The following is a 27,916-nucleotide window of genomic DNA, read 5'->3' on the forward strand; positions in this document are numbered from 1 at the left end:
TTCTGTCACAGAAATAATCCCAGTCAAAACAGATAAATTCTAAACACAGGTAAATTAATTTTAGATATTGCGTCAGATATTAAAGATCATACAACTAATGTTAGCTTTTTGTGCGACAATAAATAACAGTTTATGATGAGTTATAACTTGTTTCTTCCCACATCTCGCTTCCTCCTCCATCCTAGAAGCATAATCAACCATGGAACTAGAACAAATTAACTTTATTACAGAACCAGAACAAATTAACATGAGTAATACTATAACAAACTATATCATTATGCCAGACATACAAACCAATTTCTTCTCAGGTAGTTTTTCAAATGCCTGGTTTCATTTTAGCCACAAGGACAACCTCAAATCAAAAGTGTCAGCAAGGAAATGACAAAAAATAAGCAAACAAAACAACAACAACAACAACAAAAAACACTGCACCCCAGATTCACATGAAACTACGTCTATCCCTGTGAAACATATTTTCCACAAATTCTTGCAACAGAATAAAGATGACTAAAAAACTTCAGTGGCCAAACTGATTGAAAAAAAAGATGTCTTGGTCTTGTGATCTAATTCCTGTTTTTGAAAGAATCCTACACACTTTTATATCTGACATGTGAGGATGTTTAGAGATGATGAGCTGTTTGGTTTTGGCATCAGGCTGTTCTGGTGTGTTGCCAAGTGTCCCAAAAGAAACAAAAAATCCAGTATAATAGATGGTGTAGCTATTCTTGGGTTACCCTGGAGAACAGTTAGACTTCTCTGAAGTCCTGTCATTCCTTGGTATGTTAGAGACTGTCTTAGGAAGCATCTCAACTTGGCCCTTGGAGCTTGTTCTCCCTTTACATTATAAACTAAATGTCAATGTGGCAAAGAGCTTAACATATTATTTTTTATCTACATAATATAATCTTTCCAGGTTTTGGTGTTTAAAATTTTTGATTCATTTCCAAAAAGTAGTCTGAGAGCAATGTTAAAGTGCAGTTATTTCTGCAGTTTTTAAGGTATAAAAAGCTAAATATCACATGTGCATACTGCAGGCATACTTTCATGAAGTAAAATGAACCTGAGCAAATGAACCTGAGCAAAATGAACTGCTAGCAAAATGCTCAGCCTAGTAAAGTATGAACTGCCTGTATTATGACAACAACACTGACAACAACAGTATTGGCAGTACATATAAAGTTAATGATAGAAGATGGACAAATATATAATCATTGCAACATAAAACTACTTACAAGATTTAAAGATTTAGTTACAAAATTACAAGAAGCTACTTGCATATTCACTCCCATATAAGGAACAATGAGGATGCTCACTACAACCTGTATATTTGTTTTAAAAATAGTTAGCTCTTTTCTTGTAGGCTTGAGAAGTCTGATTAACTTGTTTCCAGTGTAGGCTGAATGAAGCAAACCCTTCTGCATCTCCTGAGTTTCTCATTTCCTATGAATTGTTATGAGAGAGTTGACTAGACATTTTCCCTCTTTCTTTCTCACAGACAAATTCTTTAGATAGATGCCTTTTGCACTCTCAAGTCCCAAGAAAACTGTATTGAAGTTTGCTGGTGCCAAGCATCTAACTTCTGTGAAGTTAACCTGTGTATTGTACTGCACTGGTATGCTGCTTATTTAAGCCTCTGTCTTGCTTCCCAGCTCTTTTAGTAGCTTCTCTTAATCTTTCCCCCAGCAAAAAACGAAAAAACAAGCAATATTCAGAAGAATGATTTAGATAGTTCCCAGTATATCCTACAGAAAAAAAAATAAAGAAAATATTGCTCCTATGGAGGAATACAATTACAAGTAGAGACATAAATATATTCTGTTTGTCTCCAAGTGACACACAAACAGAATTTAAAGAATAAACAACCAGTGGGATGTGTTGGGTGCCTTGCTTAAGCATGACAAATACAGGTAAAAAGGCGCATGGAATTTTAGCCAACATAAGAAACTTTGAGTAGAGGTATGTAAGCTTCAACATGCTACAGAAAGACAGCCCTGGGGGGCCTCTGCATGAAGCGTACATCTTTGTATGTGTAAGAGTGAGGATTACCTAGTCCCTACATGTTTTTATTCTACAAATGCTGCTAGACATTTTCTGTAAAGGATGGTGCTATCCCGACAATTTTGCATGGCTGTATTCCAGTTATTATTATCATGTTAATATTTCTGTATATAATTGATATATATATTTATGGAGAATATTCAATAAGTTCTGCATTGAAAACTGTGTCACTTGCTGAAAATAACTCCTCCACCTCAAAAATATTTTATATTTATAACCTGCCATATATTAAAAAAAAATCACTGAAAAAAAATAATCATGGTATTAATCTGATGTGTCCACTATTGAGTTCAAGGCACAGACTTTTATGTTTTGAACTTTGCTTATTCTAGGAACTCTTCTAGGTTCCTTGTACCTCAGATTGTATCATTATTTGAAAACATGCAAGTCAGTAATGGCTCTAGTACACAAAAATGACATGAAAAGTAAATGTCTCTATTACCCACCCTCTGCTTGGATTGTATTTTCTAACAGCAACATTCATACAGTAAAAACAAACAAACAAACAAACAAACCAAAAAAAACGTCTCAGGAAGACAGAGTATTTGGAGGTGAGTACACAACTTCTTCACACACACTTACTAAAATGCCATAAAAATCAAACAAGATCATTAAATTAGTGTCATTCACACCTGACCAGTTAGTAAGACTCCTGTCTGTAGCAAATACATGCACTATTATCAGATAACAGTTATCCTTCCATAGCTATTTCTATTCACAGCAGCCCATATTTCAACATTTTACTGAACAGGGATGTTCTCCAGAACTGTGTCTGCAGTGAATAGAAGTAGGACTGTCAATGCTGTTTTGTGAACATGGGGCGTGGAGACATCTAGCCTTAATTTTTTAACTGCTGAATATCATGAAAACAGCTTGTTTTCTTCAGTACCAGATAAATTGATACTTCAGTATAGAACATTCGTTTGTAAGAAAAATGTTTCCTACAATACTAGAAATTGGTCTTTTCCCTTGTTAATTCAACGAACACTTTATACTTGTCTAAATCGTAAGGCAGAAATCTGCTCAAGAATCACTGCATGTCTGGAAAACTGTTCCATTTGTGGAAGTATCCCATCACAATTACCAGACTGCTTATTTGATAAAATCATCATCCTATTTTTCAATTCAATACATGTGTATCCCCTGGAGACTATGAGATATAAAAGTGATGAAATCGAAACACTGCTGACCAGTTATGTTACAATTCCATTTGCAAGCTTTGCTTAGGTAAAGCCTGAAAGGGGCTTTGCCTTTACCCTAGTAAGTGCTGTGATGGCTGTTTGGGGGAAAAATAAAGACTATCAGTAACAAAATATATAATTTTCAACATATAGTTTTCATACTTGATAACTGTTTTATTTCTTCTCTTCCAGTTTTCATGCAGCTTCCTAAGATTTGCTTATTCGCTTGTTAGTGAGGCTTTTTATTATTCATGAATACAGAACGGAAATATTGCTTTAAAAATACTATGATTTCAACTTATTGCAGACCTCACTCATTGTACGTGAGTTAAGATATGGTATTAAACCATACTGCTACATGTGAAGTAGGTCAGAGTGTTGCCTTGCAGATTGTTCATGATATAGTATTGGTTGAGATAGCACTAGAGTTCTGGTTTTCCTGTCTACAAAAGTTATAGCACAATAATTCAGGGTATGAATTTAGTAATTATACTTTCTGCTTCACTAATTCCTTGACTAGACAATTATCCTGCAACTCAAAGTATGCATAGTCAGTCTTGCAGTCTTGTCCCACACGCAGACAACCTAAAGCATTTGAAGCTCCTTGACTTGGAAAGTACTAGTAATAACAGAGGACATACACTTCATATACTTTCCGTTATGCAAGCTACACATGACATAAATACCCCTAAACATCACATTTCTTTTTTTTTTTTTTTTTTCCTAAGAGAAAGTAGAATACATGGAAAACTGACAGCAGTCAATTTTGGAATCTGTCTTTCCCTCCAGGTAACAGGACTGGGGAGACAGTTAAAAAGCAGAGGAGTAGACTGCATCTTTAAGAATTAATCTGTTTTTTTTTTTAATCCTGTCATATATTTTATATTTCCTCTTCCCTCCCCACTCTGCCTTCCTCTAAACCCCTCTTCCTTCTGCAAAACTTCTCTCAGTTACTGACTTTATTTCCATACAATGCTCAATTCCATTCTGTCTCTGACCTATTCTGATATACCAAGCCAAGCCAATAATTATATTCAGTAGAGAGAGCAAATTGTACCTTATTTTTTTCACTAATACCGTAAGTAGACAGTTATTATGGATCTCAAAACATGCACAATTTGTCCTTCCTACTGGAGAGACTAAAAGAGAAATCCACAAATGGCATTACCCACATGAAGACAGGATGAGTGGATGCTAAGCATGTAGCACTAGTGGGCAAGAATGAACCACCTGACTAACAAATACACACTGAATGAAGGGAAGCTGCAGAACAAAATGTCCTAATTGGCACAGAACCATGAAATCATGGCAGGGAAGCAATGGATTTTTATGTTGAGGCATAGGGACTTCAGAAGCGTGCTACCACTGAAACAAGATGTAAAGAGCCACAAAAGAAAAAATTGTCAGGGTTCTTCCAATCCCATCACTTAATGCAGCCTTACCTTTCAAGTGTGAAAACCACAATAGCTTACTTTATCATTAATTTTGTTACAATTCTGCAGGAAGCTGAAGAGTTACAGAAAGGAGGAGTCTTGACCTGATAATTAATGCATATCTTTGCAAGAAATAACAGCCATCAGTTTTCAAGACAATAGAGAAGCATTTATGCAGGACGGATGATTGTTTTTTGTGCCTATATAGCGTAGCTGACATCTGGAAAAACATAAATAATATTTTTTTCAGATACAAAATATCATGGTCTTTCACAATGGAAATTGTCTGCTTCTTAATATCATAGGTTCTAATGCTTACTTACTTCGCTGGATGAGAGGGATTTGATAAGTCCCAAATAATTCTAGTCATCTATGATATCCAAAAGTGAAACTTCAGAAAGCCAATTTCCACAAAACAGAGAAAATAAATCCCTCTCTCTGCTGTTTGTATTTTCCAATCCTATCCTGGTAACTTCTCTCTGACTAATGCATTTGCAAAGCTTCTTACATTAAGCTATGTCCATTTTTCCTTCTGAAATGGTCAGTGTGTAATTTGTAGTCTAAAGCAGACATGCATTTTGTGCATAATTTTTCCCATTTATTTGCTGCCAGAAGCTTGAAGCTTAGGTGCGCCTACAGGACGGAAGAGATACCTCCTGGACCTTGACAGCCAGCTAATTATTTCCCAGATTTCTTTCGATAGAGATTTTCCTAATATTCTACATCTTACTATACTAAATTTTTCTTTGTTCATAAATTGAACTAGGAAGCTTTTGGCTCCCTATTTAAACTATTAAAGTAACAGATCAATTTCTGAGCTTTCTCGTTCACATCCCTTTTGCATTCATTTTTTATTTTTGATCTTCATTTTCCTTTTACAATGTCACTCTGAGTACTTACAGTTTATAAGATCAATCCCTACTTTCATAATTACATAACACATACGTTTCATAATTACATAACACATAAGTATATTATATATCCCTACCACAAATGTAGTTATTTTTCCCACCTAACTTAGTTTTACGTAATTTTAGCCTATCCTTTTTTCAATAAGAACAAGGAACTGGTGCCAAAGATTCTAGACAGAGCAACAAATATTTTGTCAATCAATATTGCTCTGCTGGAGCTCAGATGCTACTTGGATAGACAGAAGTGTTTTAAAATGCCTGTTAGCTAATTCTACTTTTAAACTGACAGATTTAGAAATATCAACCCTGATACTCAGAAGAAGCTCTAGTTTTTAAATGCTAGATGACAATATTTCTCAAATCTGTTTAAATATTGTACGTCCAAGAGTTTTTGCCAAAGCCACAAATTCTGTATCTGATTTTAATCATATTACTGATATTCTAATTCAGAAATACACATGTAAATATTTAAAATAGAACTATACATCTTTTTTTTCCTATTGCTTTTTTGTTGACAGAAACAAAACCCAACCATGGATGCATTCTCACCCTGGTATAACAGCTAAAATATTGGAGTATTTGATTTGCATGCCTCCACACTATGACATAAGATGGAAAAGAGGCACTTGGAAAAGGTAAATGTATGTACTAAGTACTAGAAACAGAAATTAGATATAAGCATGCACCCAGAAAGAACAACTTAAAAAAAATTATCTCATCACAAAGAAGCCATTTTTGAACTCGTGATTCATCTGCTTCATGAACTAAGTTGAACCCAAGGGCATAAGGCATAGCTGATGAACAAGTGATTTAAATCTATACAAGCTTAGAAAACTTTCTGCAGGTAACAGTGGAAAATTAGAGAAACTATAATTTGAAAACAAAACAACACAAAAAGCATGGAGAGGCAGTAGATATGTTTGCTCTATATACTTACTGCATAAAAACACGTGGTAAAGCTGATGTTTGCAATGCCACTATAAACAGAAAATAGAGATGGATATCTGTTGTAACTTTCAGTTTATCTTTATAAAGATAGTCTCAGAAAGCTACTGAACAAGCCCAATGTGGAGAAGTAGCTGAATAATTTATGAATGTAAATGTAAATAAGAGTGTAACCTAGTAACTCAAAAAAGTGCCTGATTCTATGAATTTCTAACTCCAATACCCTACCACTGTGTGGCAATTTTCCTCCTGTCAGTATTTGTACCACATGGTCTACAATATTCTAATTTTTTAAAAATACCAACATCTCTTTCTCTCTCTCTCTCATTAATAAGGAAATATTCTGCTATTACACAGAGCTTTAAAAAACAAACGAATGAAAAATGCATCAGACATCAAGATATTCCATGTTAGAACATAGATCTAATTCTCTGCTTTTCTTCTTTAGAGAAGTTTTCTTTCTTTAGAAAATTTTAGAAACGCCTGTCTCATAAAGCATATGATCTTAAGAGAAACTTCTGAATATATAATACATATAAGCATTATTGTTCCAAATTTATAAAGTTTTCTAGTTTTTAGGCTTTAATCTTACTGGATATAAGACATTTAAATGTGTAAATTTGTGAGGGCTTACTGAAAGCACCCTTACAGGCTCCCTTTCCAGCAGCAACAGAGCAGCTGAACAGGGCAGGAGTTTAGCATTCAGTGCAGCGAATGAAAAGGATAAGGGCACATACCTGTTTGTGTATTCTTTCAACCAAGTAAAGGAGCATGGGTGTTTCTCACACCTCATAACAGATATTCTGCTTACTCCTTCTTCTCCATTCTTGCAATTCTTTCTACTCCTGAGATCAAATTATCTACACTTTAATGTACGACTGCTTTCCAGTCTGGCTACTCCTTATTCCCGAATTACTTTTCTTGAAAATCTCATCTCAGAGTTCTCCAAGTCACAGACCACATCCTGGCTGAAGGTGCTAGCTAACTCCATATTGAACTGCTGGAGTTACCAACTCCTTGGACTGCTCTTCTTCTCTGTTACTACCAAGGGACATCAGCAGCACTTGGCAGCTTATGAGAAAGCTTGCTGTCTTGCCTGGCCCTCCAGAGAAAATGTGGTTTGGCTTTTAACTTTGGAGAAGATCAGAACTACCTATGTTGCGCCCATGAAGATGTCAGGGAAGTGAGAAGAGAACAGGTCTATGTAGGAGGGCACCCACAGTCACATTCTGTATACTTTCTGTATACACTCTGACTGAAACCCAGCAATGCACAGCGAGAATTTGAAATGGTCACGGCTAACACTTATTTCCACTCCAAAACGTGGAATGTAACAATGAAGGTTGATATCTCCAGAACAGATCAAGCATGCATCAAGCTCATCAAAGGAGTTGAAAGCTGCCATACTCTCATTGTATACAATGTAGTAGAATTTGAAAATATTTTACACATCAGCTAAAATTTTGAAAAAGAAACGCGATCTTATTTTTTGTTGTTGTGCCAGAATAGCTCAAGGTTCCAGCTGACAGCAAAAACACAAGGATTTTTTCTCTAAATCTTGGCTGCACATGTCATTTGCCATGACTGAATGGTTTTATTTTGAATTCTTTTACTTTTATTCCAATTCATCTAAAGCTGCTTTTATTCCCTACGTGATATCAACAGATGTTCAAGATTTAAAGTCTGTGTCAGCAAAAAAAACCAACAAGGCTTTCCATTTTTCACAAATCTGATGTGCACCAACTCTCATTCAACAAAAGACCTGTCAGTGGCTCCATTATCAAGTACAGTAATAAGCTTAACTTTCTGTGTGCACTTCTAAGCCACTTCCCATAGGAACTACACAAATGCATCTTTGTTAAATCTCGATTCGAGATTATGGACTTTTTATCTGCAAACTGTGAGGGGCTTCAAAATCTCTACTACTGGAATTTTTGGTAATCAGGTGAGTGACAATACACAAAGTTGCAAATATAGTAGAAAATCATGAGCATCTTATAAAAGGAACAGAGCACAGATGTGTGGATAGGAAATTTCATACATGTTCAGAGCTATGTGTAAATATAACATAAAAAAAAATACAGGATTTTGCATGCCATCTGAAACAATGCATTTTACCAGAAGAACAACATAATTACTTGAATCTCCATGAACTGGGGAACTGTTTACTTTTGTGATGGATTGTACCATTAGTTCCACAGCTTTCAGAATTACTATTTTATTATTTTATTTTATTTTATTTTATTTTATTTTATTTTATTTTATTTTATTTTATTTTATTTTATTTTATTTTATTTTATTCCATTCTAGTTTTAATTTTTAAATACCAAAGTGCAGTTAGATAATTCAGTGAGATTCAGGCACTCTATAAATTTGAATCATGTTTTGTACTTGCACATTTCTATTTCTCAAAATTGTTTACAATTCAAATATTGTTACATTGGCACCAGTAGCAATATTTACAATTGCATGAATAGAGGTAAATATAAGAGGGTGCACCTAATTTATACAGTCCATTTCCCTTCCATTAGAGACCTTCCTCCTCCTACAATCAAATTAAATGGTATTGTGCATTAGCAGAGAGTAATCAAATTGTACTTTATTTTACCAGAAATACGACATAGTTAGCCTTGTAATTTTGCTTAAAAACACATGAAGAATGCATGTGAAGAAATTCACTGATAATGTACTTTATTTACAAAATGTTCAACCACATTATAAATAAGTCAAAAAAGTCAAAAATTATTTGAAAGTACTATTCAGTCCTCTTCCTTTTCCCTTAAAGACATCCTTGTAAGATGTGTGCTAAAGCCATTATTTTCATCTGTGATTATATAAGGAACAAATATAAAGAGTGTTCATTCAAGATATTTTTTTTCTTTGCATGTTGATCTATTCATGATTAAATGCATGCAAGTGCACACACAGCTGTTAGCAACCCCCTTCATGTAAGATCACAAAAAGGATTTTGTGTGGCTACAAAGTCAGGGCATCTTTTAGCCTCTCTTGCAAAACCTAACTGGCCATAAATCATAAGCTCAAGGAGAATATGGATTGCAGGGGGAATAGAGACCACTGTGAGTTAGGTTTCCTCTAGTTTGAAGGCTGTTCCTTTAGCTTGCAAGCTTAGTTTCAAGGTGTACTTGTATATTTATTGATTAAAGGACAAACAAGATTTTTCTTCCTTTTTTTTTTTTTTTTTTTTTTTCCTTCTCAGTAATAATATTTGATCAGAATGGTTTCTTAATTCTCTTTTAATTATCTGACAAGAACACAGTACGATAGAGAAAACAAGTTCTGTTTACATAAAAATTGTTGAACCATGTCTAGGAAAAATAAAGAGCTGATCTGTCTTTCTGACCTGTTTTTCTTCTTTCCTGGTACATACAAAATAACCATCCTGCCCTAATCAAAACAGCTCCATGTGGGCCCAGAAAGAAAGAACAAAGTCTTCTGTAGAGTCATTCCATTACAGAGGCTTGTACTCCTCACATGTGCAAGTGACACCAAGGTCAAAAAACCCGCACCAGCTATCATTGATGAAAGGGATTTAAGTAAAATGTACAAATCAAAGAAATGGGAGTGCAACCCAAAATGTGCTACTGTGGTTAGTTTTTCCTTTTAGGAAAAAAAAAAAAAAAAGGTTATCTCCAAATAACTTTCTATAGTCAGCAGTTCTGGGTTCCCCTATGTGACCAGCCTGGAGGTTTTCAAGAAATGGCCAGACAGAGCTACAGCAGACCTGTACAGCTGCACCTGGGGTGCAAGGCTGACTCATGGAGGTCTCTTCCAAGCAACATTTCTATTTCTATTTGATTGTGTTATAAAAATGAGTTTGACTAATGTTCATGTTAAATCTCTAATGCAGGAAGATCTGGATGTTTGACAAATTCTTATAACCCTTAAATAAGCTGATGAACAACTTCTGATTTCATTCCTGACATTTTTGTCTCCTCGCTGCTTGTTAAATTTGTGAAGAGTGTTGTTTTAAATAGCAAGCAGTGATTTTAAGATGCTTTTTTTTGTGTGTCTGTGGCCAACCTAAGGTATCTGCCAGATACTTAAATTAGGAAAATCCCATTTAAGTTGTATTAAATTAGGTGCAAAGCAAGATACACAAAACTAATTAGTTACTTATGAAAACACAGGTAAGGGAATGTGATCTTCTAGCATTGTTGACAAATTGATACTTAATACCACTTGAATTGGTTAAATAAAAATGAGTTACAGTATTTTTAAACATAAATTTGACACAAGATTATTATTGCTGATGTAGACCTACACTTTTCATCAAGAAACATACATGCTTCCATGCTTGAAGCAGAGACATACTACTAACGTATCTTCATATTAGAATTATTTACGCAAAACTTCAGGAACACTTTCAGAGCTTTCACATTTTGGCAGAATAGAAAATTTCTTCTGCATTTCAGAACTACTACCAGAACTACAAAGTTTGTAAGTTCCTAAAAGGTAGTTTAGTTTGTTATGGACCATATGAACTCTATTTAAAAAAGTTGAAAAACAAACCAAATCAAACCAAAATGAAAAAAAAAAGGAAAAAAAAAAAACTGATCTAGAAGAAAAATAGAAAAATATATACAGATTTCTGAAAACTTTTAGAAGTTTGAAATACTGAATCATTATGTCTAACAGCTGATGTTCAAACATTTGGTGTCTAAACAAGTTGACATTACAGTTATGTCATTTATCAGTTACAAAATATATATAAAAATGAATAGGAAAATCCAAATTGCTCATTAAAAAAAAATAAATAAAAATATTGTATTAAATTTGTTTTCTTACATAGCTCAAGAATTTCCTTCACCTATTTTTATGTCTTTACCTTTGTATTAGCAACCCTCTAACTATATACTTACGGACAGACTTTGTTAAGCATATTTATAAATGCTTTATTAAGCATTTTATAATTAGAAGTAATACAGTTCAATACATACAGCTAAAAAATAGGAGCAATGGCACCTAGTCAGAGAACTGCGTATAAAGCAGTCTTCTTGTCTCAGTGTTTTGGAAAGATACTTGACATTTCAAACACTAAAATAATCCCACTTGACTTATCAGGAATTAAAATACATAAATTATAAACTACTTCGAGACCATTTCTTTTTTAATATAAAACTCTTCTAATCTTAGAAATAGACCAAACTAAAATTTTTATGATCATCTATTAATTTTTGAAAGCACAAAGATTACTCACTTTTCAGGCTATTCATGAAGTGAGTCATGCTGATGTCCCTACATTAGTAACAGAAGACTTTCCATATTCTTTTGTATTGTGGTGTGGAAAGAGGCAGCTAACAAAGACAACATAAACTTTTTAATATACATTATTATGTGGATAAAAATCAAATACTTTTTCATAGAAAAACTAACCCCAAGTCACCATAATTAAAAGAATGCAGATCTGAAGTACCACTCGTTCCACTTCATTACCTAACATAAAATATATTTTGGATTCATCCTCTGTTCTTAGGCAAGTTGATTAAAATCCATGTTAATAAATTTTTTACTGTTTTTGCTGTTGACTCATAATTACATGTTTGAAACAAATATGAATAAAAAATGATACAATCCCTACACATTGATATTTAAATATTGGGATAAAGATGCAATACTTAGACATAACAGATCTTTTCATGTGCAGATAGAATGCACATATTAAGCCACAAGGCAGAGATGCAACAGATTTAGAAATTGTTTCCACATTCTCCTTTTCATTCTTAAAAACATATAACCATTGAATTGTTTTCATTCAACATTTTCTTTATTTAAAAAACAAGGTTGTGAGCCAATATTTATCATATTGCTGTGATATTAGAGATTTGGTTTTGTTTCTATTTTAGTGAAGTACCATCAATAGTACCAGTAGTTTTCTTTCAGGCATTTAAATAAAAATTAAATACATTTCTGGGTATTCAATCTATTGATGAAATTCCAGAACTATTGAAAGGATTAATGAATGGAAACTTCTGTCTTAATTTGAGCATTTATAATAATTGTAATATTAGCATTCCCATAACGTATTTGATAAAAATTTTTAAGATGTTTAGGGTATGGTCAAAATGAGCATTTCCTTCAGTAATCCGAGTATTACTGGTATTCAACAACTAGCCAAGAGAAGTTAAAAAACAGAATATGGAAAGGCAATCCTAACACCACAAAATTATATTTTTAAAAACACAGTTTTGGTAATTTTGTTGAAACAACAATATTACTTGCTATGAATTGTAAACAAATGTTAAGCATAATTAAGCATTTTGAAATTAAATCTCCCTTATAGATGCTGCTTGATGAAAATAATCACTTATTTAGGCAACACTGAAGTAACACGGTAATTTTAAAATATAATTTGTTAAAATATATTTGACAGTTCATTAAGGGGCTCCTACAATTTAGAAGAAATAAAGTGAAACTGCAATCCAGCATAGAAACTTAAAAATATGGTGCAACTTACTACTTGCATGATTACATATATCAACCAGACTTCTGTATTGTATGTGATTAAATGCAAAAAGACTCAGTTAAATATTTTTCCTTTCATTGAGTTCTGTTTTCTCTCACTTACAAAGGATACAAATGCTGTTCCTAAATTTAGAATTATGAAAGGTACTATTACATATTCCCACTGAGGGAATTGGGTTTTACAGAAACATTTTTAAAGCAGCTAACAATTATTATTATTATTATTATTGAATTACATCGGTATTGCTATTCTATAAATTAAATGGTCTACGGGCAAATTTTACATGAATTCAAAAGTTCAATGAATTATATATAAAACTAGATCACAGCAAGAGATAATGCAAATAATTATTAGTGTTTACCAGAAAATATTATATGTTTTAAACTTTTATATTAAATCATATTCTAACCAAGAAAGAAATAGACTCCTATTAAATATAAGTTTAACAGTTGTTTTTCTCAAGTCTTTCTACCACTGTCTGCAAATCAAATATTCTGTTGGGAATCGCAGTGTGAAATTAACAGACGCCGTTCGAAATGAAAGATTAGAAAAAAACACAAAATGACAATACATATCTTTAGTAGTTTGAGAGGTTAACACAATATTAAAATAAATAAATAAATAAAATTGTAAGGACCCCCAGTGATAATAACTATAATTACATGGCTTAAATGTAACTAATTTGTTAGCACTTTAAATCAGTTTTGAGTTGCAAATAAATTCTTAGATATAATAACTGTGTGGTAGCTCATGAAAGATGCACCTAGAGGATCCATTCAATACAAGAAATAAAGCTTTATGTTATTTTGCAAAGGTCATATAAAACAGGAAACACAAATTTGGCAGTATAGAAAGTTCTCTCTCACAAGAGAACAGATCCTGGGTCAAATGAAAGTTCAATATTATAATATAGTTTTCTAACACAGTAAATACAGTAAATACAGTAAAAACAAGAGCCTAAAAATGTATTTCTTGAAACATATACTGATGTTTTGGCCATTTTAATTCTTGTTGTATCAGAAAAAAAAAATTGTGTGACAGTTCACAGAAATTTTTTCAAAGATTAACTGAAGCACCTCTAAAGATAAAATAGCTCAAAATTAATGTTTCTATTATGGTGGATAAACAACTGTCAAGTTTGTCACCAAGGAATCAAAATAACACGCCAAAATACTGTTAAAGTTTCCCACAGAAAAAATTAAATGAAAACAGCAGTATACCTGTGTATCTCCCTACAAGACAAACAAAATACAAAGAACAACACAACTCCACTTTCCACATTTAGAACAACCACCTCGGAACAAACTGTGTATAAATCATAGGCTTCTGCTCTGTGCATCCTGATCACTCGAAAGTGTATCTACATTCAGCTTCCTCCAACTGGCTATTATGTATGCTACATTCTTTTTAAGGGTTACAGGTTAAGGGGTACAATCCAACATCTAGAATGACAAGAAGTAGTTGGGAAGTTTCTCTCATCTCATTGTTTGAAGAGAAAAACCTTTATTATCTACCGAAGGACAAAGGATTTGCAACTATCTGTTATTTGAGAAATATGCTGTTGCTGTAATTCATCTCACTGTAAGGGTCATGAAGATGCACAGTAGTATCCCAAATCAACTTCTAAAGAAAACTGCACGGAATTTTCATGACATTCTTAAAACCTATGCAAAAGATGTTTTCTCATAGTTATGAATCACATACAGTGCTAAAACTTAATTCAAGTGTTCTTTTTTTTTTTTTTTCTTTCTTTCTTTTTTTTTTTTTTTTTCTTCAGTAATTACTTTTGAAAAAAATCTTATTTGGCTTCTTTTTAATAATTACTACTCTTGAAAATTCCAGACAAGTGACTAATGGACTAATGTCATCTATTCACTTCACTCTTTACAGAACTAAAGATGTCTTCTGATACTAATCAGAATTCTGATACTAAGACTAATCCTCAAATACATGAGTATACTTCTATCTTTCTTTCCAATAACTCTCCTCTCGGTTTCAATGTTAACAAGAACCTTTATGTACAGAAAAACAAACAAACAAACAAACAAAAAACAACAAAAAACCAGCAAGATTGTATATATGAACAACCAGTCATACCTACACTTCAATTTACAACAATACAGAAAACGTAAAAAATGAAGACATACAAGTTGAAAAATGTCCTTACAAAAGCTGTATACTCTGATTTTTTTTTCTCCTAGTTAGAAAGAAATGCATAGAAGTTCTGAAACACAAGAAAAGACTCCAGATCTTCACTCTGTACTCAACATGAACTGTAATGCCCTAAATAGATGAAGAGATAGTAAGTTATATTGCAGATTGTTGATTTGTTAAATTCCATAACACTGTCAATTCCTACTGCTAGAATAAGCTTTCACTGATCCTTACAATTACAATAGTTTTGATAAAAGAAAGAAGTACCTGCTTCAGAATTCTGAAAGAATATAAAACCAAACAAAAACACTTTACTACTTGTTAGAGATTATGTCAAAGGAAGGAAGTAATATTAATGCTTTCAACAGGGTACAAATCCACTTACTCTTTAATTCCTACAGATTACTACAAGTAAAGTCGCTGCCCAGACACAGAAAAGGAACTCATAAAAAAGAACCTCAAAATTTGGCATTTAGCATTAAAAATCCTGCCAATTTACTTCAATGAGTTCAGGTTTGTGAACATGTAACTAAATAAATCTATACATTATTTATAATTAGACATAATTATAAATTATAATTAGAAATTATCTATAATTTATACATAATCTATATATTTATCTCTATATTATCTCTTTCTATATTTTTCATATATAAAAATAATATTATGTATATAATTTGGTAATAAAATAGTCAATAGACATAATATTACAGAGACAGAAACACACATATATAGATAATATAAATAAATACTAAAGATGAAAACAGAGGCCCTAATCCTGAGAAGATTATCTGCACACTTATCTACAGGCATGAACATAGTCCTCAGTGTGATTACTGTTTGCATGCCTTGAGCTATTAAAGGACTATAAGACAGTAGAAATTGCATAGGATAGGGAAATATAACAAGGGAGAAATCAGTTCTGAGAAAAAAAAAATAATCAAGGGAAACCTGGAACTAAATATGGCAGTAATTCAGAATAATTTTGAAAGGCAGAATGAAAGCTATATTATTTAAATGATTAAGAAAGAGATTGCAAACAAGTGTGAGGAGGAACTCTTTAACACAAAAGGGCATTTACTATGTTCCATTTTGTTTATCCATATGTGTTGGGTTTACACCACAAATAATGTATTTTCTTTTTGAGTAACACTGTACAAAATAGAAGTTATTTTAAAAACAGAATGAAATTCATAAAGACAAAAATTCAAAATTAGGAAAAGTATAGTTTTAGCAAGATCAACCGATAGTGAGAATTGCTAATCTAAGTGAGAAGCAGAAATGAAATAATCTTTATTACTCAGAGTATGCTTATTCTTTGTGATTTAAAAGACTGAATACTGAATACTGAAAGAAAACTCAAGACATTCGCATGGGATTTATCTGTACTATTCATAAGAAGACCTGATCATCTGATAATTGAAATATATATATATATTTTACATAGATAGCATACATGACCTATACTATTAAAAACCAGTTTAACAGCATCTTCAAAAACTATTTTAACATGATTTGAGGTGTATCTCACATCTCAGAAAAGAATCCAGTTATTAAAAAAAGTACAACTTCCAAAAATATTTTATCTTGTGGCAATTGGACTTGACTCAGCATAAACACTTATTCCTCCAGACATCTATTTTTAACAGCTATGTCCCATTAATATATTTTTTTTTAATAAAAATGATATAATTCAATTATAGTTTTCTGAAACTGTCTTTTTTTTTTTTTTTTTGCTTTAGCAAATGCTCTCATAGAAAAAAAAAATTAAAAATCAGCAGTATGAGAAAGGAATAGTCACCATTTTAGAAAACAAAAAGTCTAGAAGTATAATGAACTCTTTTTCAATATTCAGAGTCTTAAAGTTATCTGTAAGATACTACTGTTAGTCAGATCCTTGTGCCAAGCATTTCATTTGAAAAGCTCTGTGCTTAATAACTAGAAATAAAGAATTTTAAGTTAGGCAAAATCCAGAACTACTATGTAGTGGAAATTGTTCAAGAAAGACAAACTGTCATCTTCTGCAGGTTACATGACAGCAATCATTATGAGATAAATATATTCCCTAAACTGTTTTAACTGCACTTCTATTAATAAAAGTTTGGATATTTATTTTTTTTTTTTCAGAAACTTCCTAAGTGATTTCTCACCCTACAGGCTGATTTACTGATTTACAGACACTTCCATCCAAATTCAAACTTGAAAACCTTTTTTGTTTGTTTGTTTCTTTGTTTTTCTTTCCCCATAGTGGAAACCTATGTTTTAAACCTTGCTTGAAATGATTTTCTGCATATACAGACAAAAAACAAACAAACAAACAAAAAAGTGTGACTATTTTTGTAACACTGAGGCAAAACATTTGAGACTTTTATATTTTCTTTACCAGTAAGTCCAGTTTTTTATTTTTTAGTAAAAAAAAAAATCTTTTTTTCTTAGTAAACTTATGCTTAGATATTTTTGCAAGAACAGGTTCTTAAAATATCTAGTCCTGTTTCATAGGCCAGTTTCTTTTCATCTTTGAATACAAAATCTTACTTTTGTGTTTCAGAGTGCATAGCACTACACACCCTCACCCAACTTTATAGATAATAATTTACTTAAAACAAATTCCCAACACTAAGGATATCAATAAAACCCAGAATTAGGGCATAAAATTGAAAAGACAGTTACACAATCCTGTGTGTGATTGCTGCCCTAGCTCACTGCTATACATCTCCACATCAGCCTAATTCATTTGACACATAGTCTCCCCACAGCTGAGAAATCCTAGCTTTCTTAGTAGTTCTTAGGAAAAGCTTAAATACAAAACCGCCTATGTTTAAGTAATGTTATGGTTGTGACACAAATCAACAAAAGGCAGGAAATTCAAAGATAACAATGACACTCCATGCTTAATTCATGATTGTTTAACAAAAGGGCAAAATGATATGAGGAACTAATGTCAGCTTTGACTTCACTCTGTCTGTGTGCTTGGGCAAACAGGTGTTTATCTTGGAGATTATACTAATTCAGACCCCCCTGTCAATCTATGTAAATGCTAGTGATTATTTAGCATTTAACAATACGTTGGATGTAAAGAAACCTTTAAACTGATATTCAACATTCAAGCATGCTACATTCTAACAAAAATCATTAATAAAATTGGATTTTTAGAAAATGATGCTAGACAATCATAAAAAAAAATATAATCCTATAAAGTTTTCAGAATTCAGCAAAACAAACACAAACCTTTTGTAATGTAGTGTAAAACAGCGCAATACTTGGTTTTACTGAGGTTAGTAACTCTTAGCATCTACTCATATTTCAAAGTCCTCTTTAAATACTCTTCTGTCTTTCTGAATAACATAACAAAATGTTTTTCAGCAACATGTCTAAGAAAGTAATGCTTCCTATATTATGAAGGCACAGAAGTTTTTAATTAAACCTGTTGGGTTCCAAAACAAATTTGTATATTCTTAAATATTTTTAAATACTAACGGCATATAAACAGGTCTGTTAATTTTGCTTACTACTTTATTGTAGAAATTATAATAATAAAGAATGAAATTAATATGACAGTGAAAATTGCATTTCATAGTTTTCCCTAGAGTATGCAAAATCACCTCACACATACGTATGTATTCCACTAATTGCAGGACAAAATTTCAGAATTTACAGTTTTTGTTGTAACTTCTTTTTCTGTAAGTATTTTATTTTCTAGTATCTTAAATGAGTCTTATGTCTCATAAATTAGCAATAATTTTTTTCTTTTCTTTTTTTTCTTTTTCCAGTTGAACTCCGAAGTGATCATGTCACAACACCAAAATACCTGGGTAACCACTGTAGAATCACCACTGAAACAGTTTCAGAGAGCTTTGGAAATCCCCCACCTGTATTCCATCAAGCTGCAAGGAATCTGGCTACCAGCCCTAGGTACACTTTAAAAATTCAGTGAAAATATGTATAGTAACAATTTAAAGTTAGTGTCAAGATTATTATTTTCAAAGCAAGAACCTCAGGAGTATCCAGGCCCTTCAAACAAAAAAGCACAGTTACACATGGCTCTATGCTTCCACTCAGTCATGGCCTCAAAGATAATTGGCCACTATATATATACACTTCCTGGTGGAGCCTGAACTGTGAAGTTACAAGTCTTTGTAAGAGACTTAAGTCTTTGTAAAGATACCACATAAATGATCCCATAAGTAGTCAGGCATATGCTTCTGAGCTCATTTCCTCTGTTTGCCACAAAGTTGGAGAGGACATGAGGGCTTGGGAAGCCTCCGAGGAAGAGAATGGCTGCTCCTTTCCCTTTGTAGAAGGGAGGCAACTGCTTTGATAAATGAAGTTCAACAACAAACGGAACCCACAGCACTGTAACTAACAGCATCACGAACAACTGCAAGAAAGTCTTCCACTCAAATACCATGGAATAACTGGAAAAGGAAGAAGGGACATGGGTGAAGGTGGCTCTACACTGCAACAAACTGTAAACCAAATTTTCACGTGCTGTCACAATTTAATCTAAGGCAGAGTTTTGTCTTCCTCACAAAGCACAAATCATAAATGCTATCTTGATACAGGGTCCATTTCATGTTCTCAGATATCATGAACAGAGGAACATAATTACGAGACTGGCCTGCTGAAAATAATAATGATAATTAATCTTAATTACAGTATCAAAACTCAGTTAGTATCACAACTACTTGGCTGAATTTCTTGCTGATCCTCATTAAAATAATCTGATTTTTAAATGAATAGTAAAACCTAATATTAACACTATTGACTTTTTTTTTTTTTCAAAATCCTAGTAACTGAGTGCAATAGTGTCGAGTCACTACAGAATCCAACACATTAGTGACAGGTGAGTCCATAAAAGTCAACAGAAGCTCAGTTTGCATGACCAGGGTTGCCGAGACTCATATGTCATTCTGTGAAACGCAACTTACACTTTCTATCTGGTCCTGGAGATTTCATATCCCTTCTCTCCATTTTTCAATAAGACTTTCCCTATCCTCAGTTTCTTTGCATCAGTTTGTCAGGGTGTGTTTCCCTTCTTTGGGAAAAATCCTGTTTTCCTCTCATTAATTGCAGCCAATGAAAGGTGAAATCAGTCTGAGAAATCTTTGACCATGAAGATGTGGATTCCATTATTTCCATTACAATACTCCATATATGGGTGTCCAAGTCAGCAGGGACAGCAAACAGAGCTAGGAGAACTATAATACACAAAGGACAGTATCACTTCCAACAGAGGTCCCATACCTCTGACCCTATAGCAGTGAAAAGAAGCAACTCTACTCTCTGTCACTTTGTGTTCTACAGATAATTCCCCTCCCTGAAATTCCAGCAGATTTTTCCCAACCACATAATCACAAACTCACCTTGGCAAAGTGATAGCAAGGCAAGAAAACCAGCATTTTCAACTTTGACAAGATCTATTCTGGCAGGCTGCCAGACATGGCAGGCTTTCACAGCACGGGGTTGCAGGGATTGCCTCTGTGAGCAGAGGCCAGCAGCTGCCCCATGTCAGAGCAGAGCCAGCTCCAGCTGCTCCAAAAGGGACCTGCTGCTGGCCAGAGCTGAGCAAGGGAGTGATGCTGGGTGGGCCTCTGGGAGAGCAGAGTTATGGAAGAACTGCTGGGCAACAGCATCTGGGAGAGTGGGGTGAGACAATGTGAGAAAAAGAGCCCTGCAAACCCCACAGTGCAGCAGGAGGTGCTGTAGGCAGGCAGCAGCAGTTCCCCTGTGGGCTGTGCAGGGAGAGGCCCCTGGTGGAGCAGGCTGTCCCCCTGCAGCCCATGGGTCCCACATGGAGCAGATCTCCACGCTGCAGCCCCCCCATGGGTGGAGGAGCCCCCGGTGGAGCAGGTGGATGTGGCCTGGAGGAGGCTGCGGCCCATGGAGAGCCCCCGCAGGAGCGGGCCCTGGGCCGGAGCTGCAGGCCGTGGAGAGGAGCCCACGCAGGAGCTCTATGTCCTTATCTCAACCCTTGAGCTCTTCTCTCGTATTTTCTCCCCCATTTTCTTTGAGGAGGGGGAGCGAGAGAGCAGTTGTGGTGGAGTTCAGCTGCCCAGCAGGGTAAAACCTCTACAGGTGTGCTAATTCTGCAGAGCAGCCTACCTTCGAATGCACCCATTCTAACACCAGTATAATGCAAAATCTGAAGGGGGAATAAAGGAATGAATTTGCAACCACTGGAAAGGTAATTTGTCAGCTTGACACATTAATTCTTTATAAAAGGTATGTGCTAAAAAGTTAAAATAAAAAAGAGTAAATGAGAAACAATCAGAAAACTCATGACGAACATCTCAAAGATACAAAAGTTGGTAAATCCTACCAAAATTTTGGCATCTAAGTGGGAGTTAGATATTTGAGAATATGTGCTCATTACAGAAAAAAAGGCCTCTGCTGAGGTCAGTATGTTATTTGAAAGAAACACAACACCAACAAAACAAAGTAGCACCTTCAAGCACACCTAAGTGCTAATAACTTTTCCTATATTAAATACAAATTCTAGTGTTTTTTTGTTTGTTTGTTTTGTTTTGTTTTAAAGGGGATCATCATATTCATTTAGCATATATGGCCTGCAATAGGCAACAAATCCACATTCATACAGATGCTAGGGTGTATGAATGTTTCACAGCATCTAGAAATGCACAAAGACTTTTGGATTTTCTCTCAAATGCTTTTCTGGTTTCAGGACAATTGAAAGAGCACAATACTCAGTCTGCCCAGTAACTGCCAATTCTGATAAGCAGTACTTTACAGCATACACATGTAGTGACTTTCACATCTCATAACACAGAAAGGGTTGTTAGGCATTGGAATAGGCTGCCCAGGAAAGCAGTTTAGTCACCATCCCTGGAGGTCTTTAAAAGACGCTTAGATTTAGAGCTTAGGGATATGGTTTACTGGAGGACTTGTTAGTGTTAGGTCAGAGGTTGGACTAGATGATCTTGGAAGTCTCTTCCAATCTGGATGATTCTGTGTGATTCCGTATGATATTATAAGCATATCAAACATTTTTCATACAGTTCCTATTTTCCCATGGGTAAAGTTTTGAAAATGTGTACCTATGCATTTCCAACAGGTTTACATGAGTCCCTGTACAATTATAATAGAGTTTAATCTTCACAAAAACATAGATACTGGTATATTACATACCATAGTCGGTGATCTTACACGATACTAAATACAGTTCCTTCAAGTTCCGTCCTTCTTTGGCAATCACCTCCACGCATCTGAAAGACACATACAGTGAAATCACAGTTAAAGGACAACAGATAATTATTAAATAGGAAGTACTCAATCCACAACTCTAATGTGGTGCACCTCAGTTGCTTTGTTTTGTAAATTATTCCATACAATTCACTGAAAATGCATATGACAGCATGAATGCACATTAATGACTAGTACACTGGAGAACTGTATAATTTTGCTCGTTATTTACTACATTATTTTATAATGCTTTTATACCAATATTCCCATAAGATAAGTTTTTCAACGGTGAGTTGCTCGAAATATATATGGACAAATCCTTTGGAAAATAAGAAATATGTTCATTTGCATTTCTGTATTATAGTGTAACTTTGGAAAGTTTATTTTGCAAGATTTGAGCTTTAAGAGTTTTCTTTTAGACAAGACCTATAAATGCATTGTAATGCAGAAAAATGACAAGAAAATGCACTTTTAAATTAATGTTTGCATTTCTTCAGTGATTATAGCAGAAGTCAGCATTCATCAGGTCATGAAATGCCACCAGTGTTACAGTGTATACAAGCTATAGGGGAGGTTTAGGTTGGATGTTAGGAAGAATTTCTTCATGGAGAGGGTGGTCAAGCATTAGAATAGGATGTCTAGGGAAGTGGTAGAGTCCCCATCCCTGCAGATATTTCAGTGATATATATGTACATGGCAATGTAGAACATTGTTTAGTGATGGGATTCAGTAGGTTAGGTTGATGGTTGGACCTTGGTGATACTGAAGGTCTTTACCAACCTAAATGATTCTATGATTCTAGAGTAGTTTGTATAGATGAGAAGACAGCTCATTTGTTTGCTTTGCTACAGCTATGATGCATTTGTAATGAAGCACAAAAGTTTTTGTGTTAATCCCATTCTTTGATTTCTTGCAAGCGAGAAAGTAATAACAAAATTAAAATTAAGTCTATATTAACGTGTTATTTACAACTGCATTGTTGAAAGCACATCACTCAAAACACCAGTTCATAAAATATATTTTCAGTCCCATTAATATAAAATGCACCAATTCATTAGATCAGGTAAGGTGCCTATTGTGATCTTCTCTGCATAGAAATATTTTAAAAAGTGTTTTTCATAGGGTAAATTGTAAGAATTTCTTCTAATCCTGTTTATCTGTTATCTGATCTTGCTATACTGTTTAATTTTCAGATTGATTACCTAATCATCTATTCTGACTCTTAAATCAACATTCCTACTATACACAAAATCAAATTACTTGCCATTTGGTAAAAAAAAAAAAAAAAAAAAGGCTCTTGCTGAGCTTGTCTTAACATTCTAGAAAATACACCTACATCCTCAAGGACCTTTATCTCCACTGCTACCACTAAATTATCTACCTATCTGATTTTACTGTTCATGCTGCCAATTTTAGATTTTAAAAGTAATCACCTAATTCTTATAGCTTACAAAATAAAATAACTTAATCATAACCCTTTACATCTATTTGTCCTCTATCTTCTTTCTCCTTCTAAAATCTAAAATTGAAAATAACTACTACTAATAAAATATCATGCCTCTAAAAGACTTCTTTAATCATGGTTTCTTTATTGTTATTGTAAACTTTCAGAAGACTTTTTGAGCACAGTATTTAGAAGATTTTGGCAATACTTGTTCTTGGAAAACAGATTTTCATAGGTTATGAAGAGCAAGTATGACAATTGTTTTCCTTTAGAATTTACACCAAAACTGTTTTTAAATATAAACTACAAAGAAAACCTATCCATCATTTTGAAAGAGATGCTCATCATTGTTTACTGGCTAATAGTGATCAACTTGGCCATGAGTATTTTTTATTATTATTTATTCCAGAAAATAGTTCATTATAATGTTATAATGAGACTTTATTGCTGATATTAGCATTATAAATTAATGTATAATCATATCCTTTAATTCCTCCAGATATTGCCAGCTCTAAGCTTTTTTTTTTTTTTTCAAATGGCTTGAGTGATTTGAATCCTCTTCTTGAAGTCTAAATGAAATACTGCTTATTTCCTCCTAACTGGAGAAAACACAAACACACAAACACATGCAAACAAAAACAGAAACAACAACAAAAACAAAAAACAACTTCACAATCTTCAGCTAGTTTCATTATGTAGAAAAAGAAAAAAGCAAAAAATATAGCTTTGACCGCTTCGTTTCTTTTTTTTTTTTTTTTTTTTTTGAAAACAGTTAAATTGCCTAACATCTAAAAGAATGAGGTAATGACACATCTAGTTTAGAGACGAAAAATGTTTAATATAGCTGACATACTGAATTTATAAATTTCTTTACAAACCTTCAATAACCTGCATGAATCAAACTAATTTCAGTTTTAATTTCGATTATCCCTTCTATGGATTATCTACATGTAAATTAATTTACACATTAAATTAACTTAGGGACAGAAGAAACATTTTATATGCCTCTGTTGCAGAAAGGGCCAGACAATATATAATTGTTAGTAACAACTGATTTCTTTACAACAGAAGGAAAAATAAGAGTAGTTGTATATTTATTACTTTAATCTTTTAATCTTTGTTAAACATGACAGAAAAGAAAAAGGGTAAAAGAACAAAATGATATTAACCTTTTCCAGAAAGCAAGGATCAAGTCATGATAACTTTGTTGTTATAATCCATCAAAATTATATCAGGTTATTGTCATATCTATCTTTTTGAAGTCTTCATATTTACTATTTTTCTGAATTAGGCAAATCTAGGGTGGCGTGTGTGTGCTTTTAAAAAGTACTAATTTTAGAAGTATTAATTCTTTTAAAGTATGTCTGTAATACCAATTTTAAGGTCCTAAACCAAAATAAAATTCAGTGTAAAGAAAAAGACTAATCTTAAACACATCAGCAAAACACGGGTAAATAAGAGAAGCAAAGTTATTATTTACAACAAAAAATATGTTTTAAATAATTTTATCTAATATTTAACAAACAACAAAAGTGAGCAAAAATAGAGCCTAAAAATCTTGGGTCTAACTCCTGTTAGCCAGGGAGCTAACATGACACAGTAACAGCAACTGTTTGCCAAGGCAGAGAGAAGACCTTTTTCAGTCTCCAAACTCAAGGTGACTGTACAGATTTTTGTCAGCTCACCATATCAGTTTTAATAAAGAAATATGTGAAACATCAAGAAATAATGAAAGTTACAGGGACACAGGTATTTCTCTTAATTTTTCCTCCAGATTTATTAAAATGCAAACATTCTTACAGTAAGAAAAGCAATTTTTACACTCAAAATAAATTACCAACAATAAGCAAAGGGTTCACTAGCTAAAGGGCTAAAGAAATAAGACTAAAATTTGAGCTTGGAAAACATATAAGCCTGCATAAGAGGTGACCAAAATGAAAATCTCTTTCTTTCTTTCTAAATCAGTATTATTTAGAACCACATAAGACATGAAAACATCAGAGCAGCGATTATGAAATATTTATTTTATGAAGGAATTGCTGACTCCTTTAACCTGAAAATATTATCTAAGAAATTTTTATGCCAAGCTTTCCCTAGATCCACACGATATTTTATGAAGGCTGTTCTCAGATAGACCGATGTGCCATTCAGTTTTATTGCATTTGATTCCAAGAGTAAGAAATTAATATCACACACTATGAAATTTCCAGAGCAAGAAAAAGTGAAAGAGCAGAATCTAATTTAATCGAAAAAAAAAAAAAGCCAATCAAACAGTATTTCAAAGACAAAGAATAAACTAACAACATACCTACCTAAGGCTAACACAAACTGGAGCAACAAGCTTACGGATGTTTGTGAACAACTACAGCTTACATACCACTTTGATGTTGAACACATCAACATCCCAGCAAAGTTCAAGTGACATTCATAGACTAAGAAACCTAAGATATCCGCTTACTATAATAATTTCTAAAAATCTCTTCCTATTCAAAATATGAAAAAAATTTCAACAAGAAAAATGTTTTACTACAATGTTACTAAGATTACAGCACTTTCTTTCAGGAAAAAAAATAATCTCAATATGGGTTAGAGAAACTGTGGAAATTTACATGCATTTACTGCTCTGCCCATTTGTTTTGTATACATGACCAGGTATATATATATATATATATTTTTTTTCTTGAACGAGTAAAAAATAACGGCATAAAGTTCCTCTGTAAACAAATCTCTTCTTCAAAAGTAACTAAACTGCATGATTGAGAAATAGATAAAGTTACTGATAACTTCAAATTTAGACCTATAATCGTGGTGGTTCCCACATGTAAATCTGTGCAATGAATCCACAAGTCAAGGTTTCTGATGTTCCTTGTAATGCACAACGTAAGAACATACAAATAACAGCAAAATAAGATGAATTAGAAAATGAATCATTCAAAAAGTATTTTTCTTCTCTATACCAACTGATTCTCAAATTCTTTGACTTGCTTAAGTTTAATGGATTAAACTATGCAAGCTTCCATGTACAAGAAAAGATTCAAAAGATCTTTGGATTATGGGAAATAATTGTCTTTTCCATATACATATACAGTTTTTATGTTTTCGGTTGGATTCTAAAAACACTGGAAAATCATATTTGTGACAACTGAAAGGAACTAATGAGAAAATATGACTACAGCATTCATGATATAAGTGGTCCTGGGAGACCTTGTTACAGTTTGAGATGCTTTTCATCCCTGAGTGAAGCTAATTGGAGTTGCCATACACTGGTTAAGAGATCACAATTGATGAAAGTGTAAAAAAGAAAATAAAAAGAAAAGTACCGTTGGAGACATATTAACACACTCCATTGGTAAGATTAAAAATGAACATCAGACTGTTTATAGGGCTTCTTTGCATTTGCTTGTCTCTAAGCAGAAAAATGAACGCTTCAAAATCGCTCTTCAAAACATAACCAAGACCACCACTGGCAACAAGAAGTAATCTAGGAAAGAACAAGAACACTGAAATATATAATGGCGAAATAGAGACCTTTAACTAAGAAAAAATCTTCTAACAAGTTAGTATTTCAGAGGTTAAATTCAGACAGAGATGAGCAGCTGCATATAAAATAATATTCATAGCCATTGGTTTTGATGACTTAATTCCTATGGAAGGTAATAATGCAATATAATAACTAATTCTCTCCTACAAGAAAACAAAACCTCTTAGCACAGAAAGCATGTGCAGAATTTTAAGAAATGGATGTAATCTTAGGCCTTCTGCACTCAGAAAGAATAATGGGAAGGAAAATAGTGAATAATACATATAGAACTATATAGAACTATATATATAACTGAATATATATATAGAACTAATATATAACCAAGAGTTCTGTAAAGCCTTATAACCCTCATAAAAATAAATGATAACTTTACATGCCTATAGACACCTACCTGTGATTTGGGATTCTCCTATATTGATTATCTTATTTACATTATGAACAAAAAATCTCTTTCAAAACATATATTTTCTAATACTTCGCACTAATGAAAGGTATGATTTTTACTTTTCTTCCAATTATCCTGGTACAAAATTTTTACTGCCAGTTTAACATTCCAATCACATTC

The 27,916-nt window shown here is 33.2% G+C and overlaps 1 protein-coding gene across 1 annotated transcript in view; it reads right to left on the reverse strand.

Annotated features, from left to right (window-relative positions):
- FBXL17 (F-box and leucine rich repeat protein 17) overlaps positions 1–27,916 on the reverse strand; it is a 311,268-nt gene that overhangs the window by 76,268 nt on the left and 207,084 nt on the right. Inside the window, exon 8 of the mRNA XM_032206399.1 lies at positions 22,313–22,389. Coding sequence (XP_032062290.1) covers positions 22,313–22,389 — 77 coding nt within the window. The remainder of the gene's footprint in view (positions 1–22,312; positions 22,390–27,916) is intronic.

This window comes from Aythya fuligula, chromosome Z (genome assembly GCF_009819795.1).
Source record: "Aythya fuligula isolate bAytFul2 chromosome Z, bAytFul2.pri, whole genome shotgun sequence".
NCBI classification, from domain to species: domain Eukaryota; kingdom Metazoa; phylum Chordata; class Aves; order Anseriformes; family Anatidae; genus Aythya; species Aythya fuligula.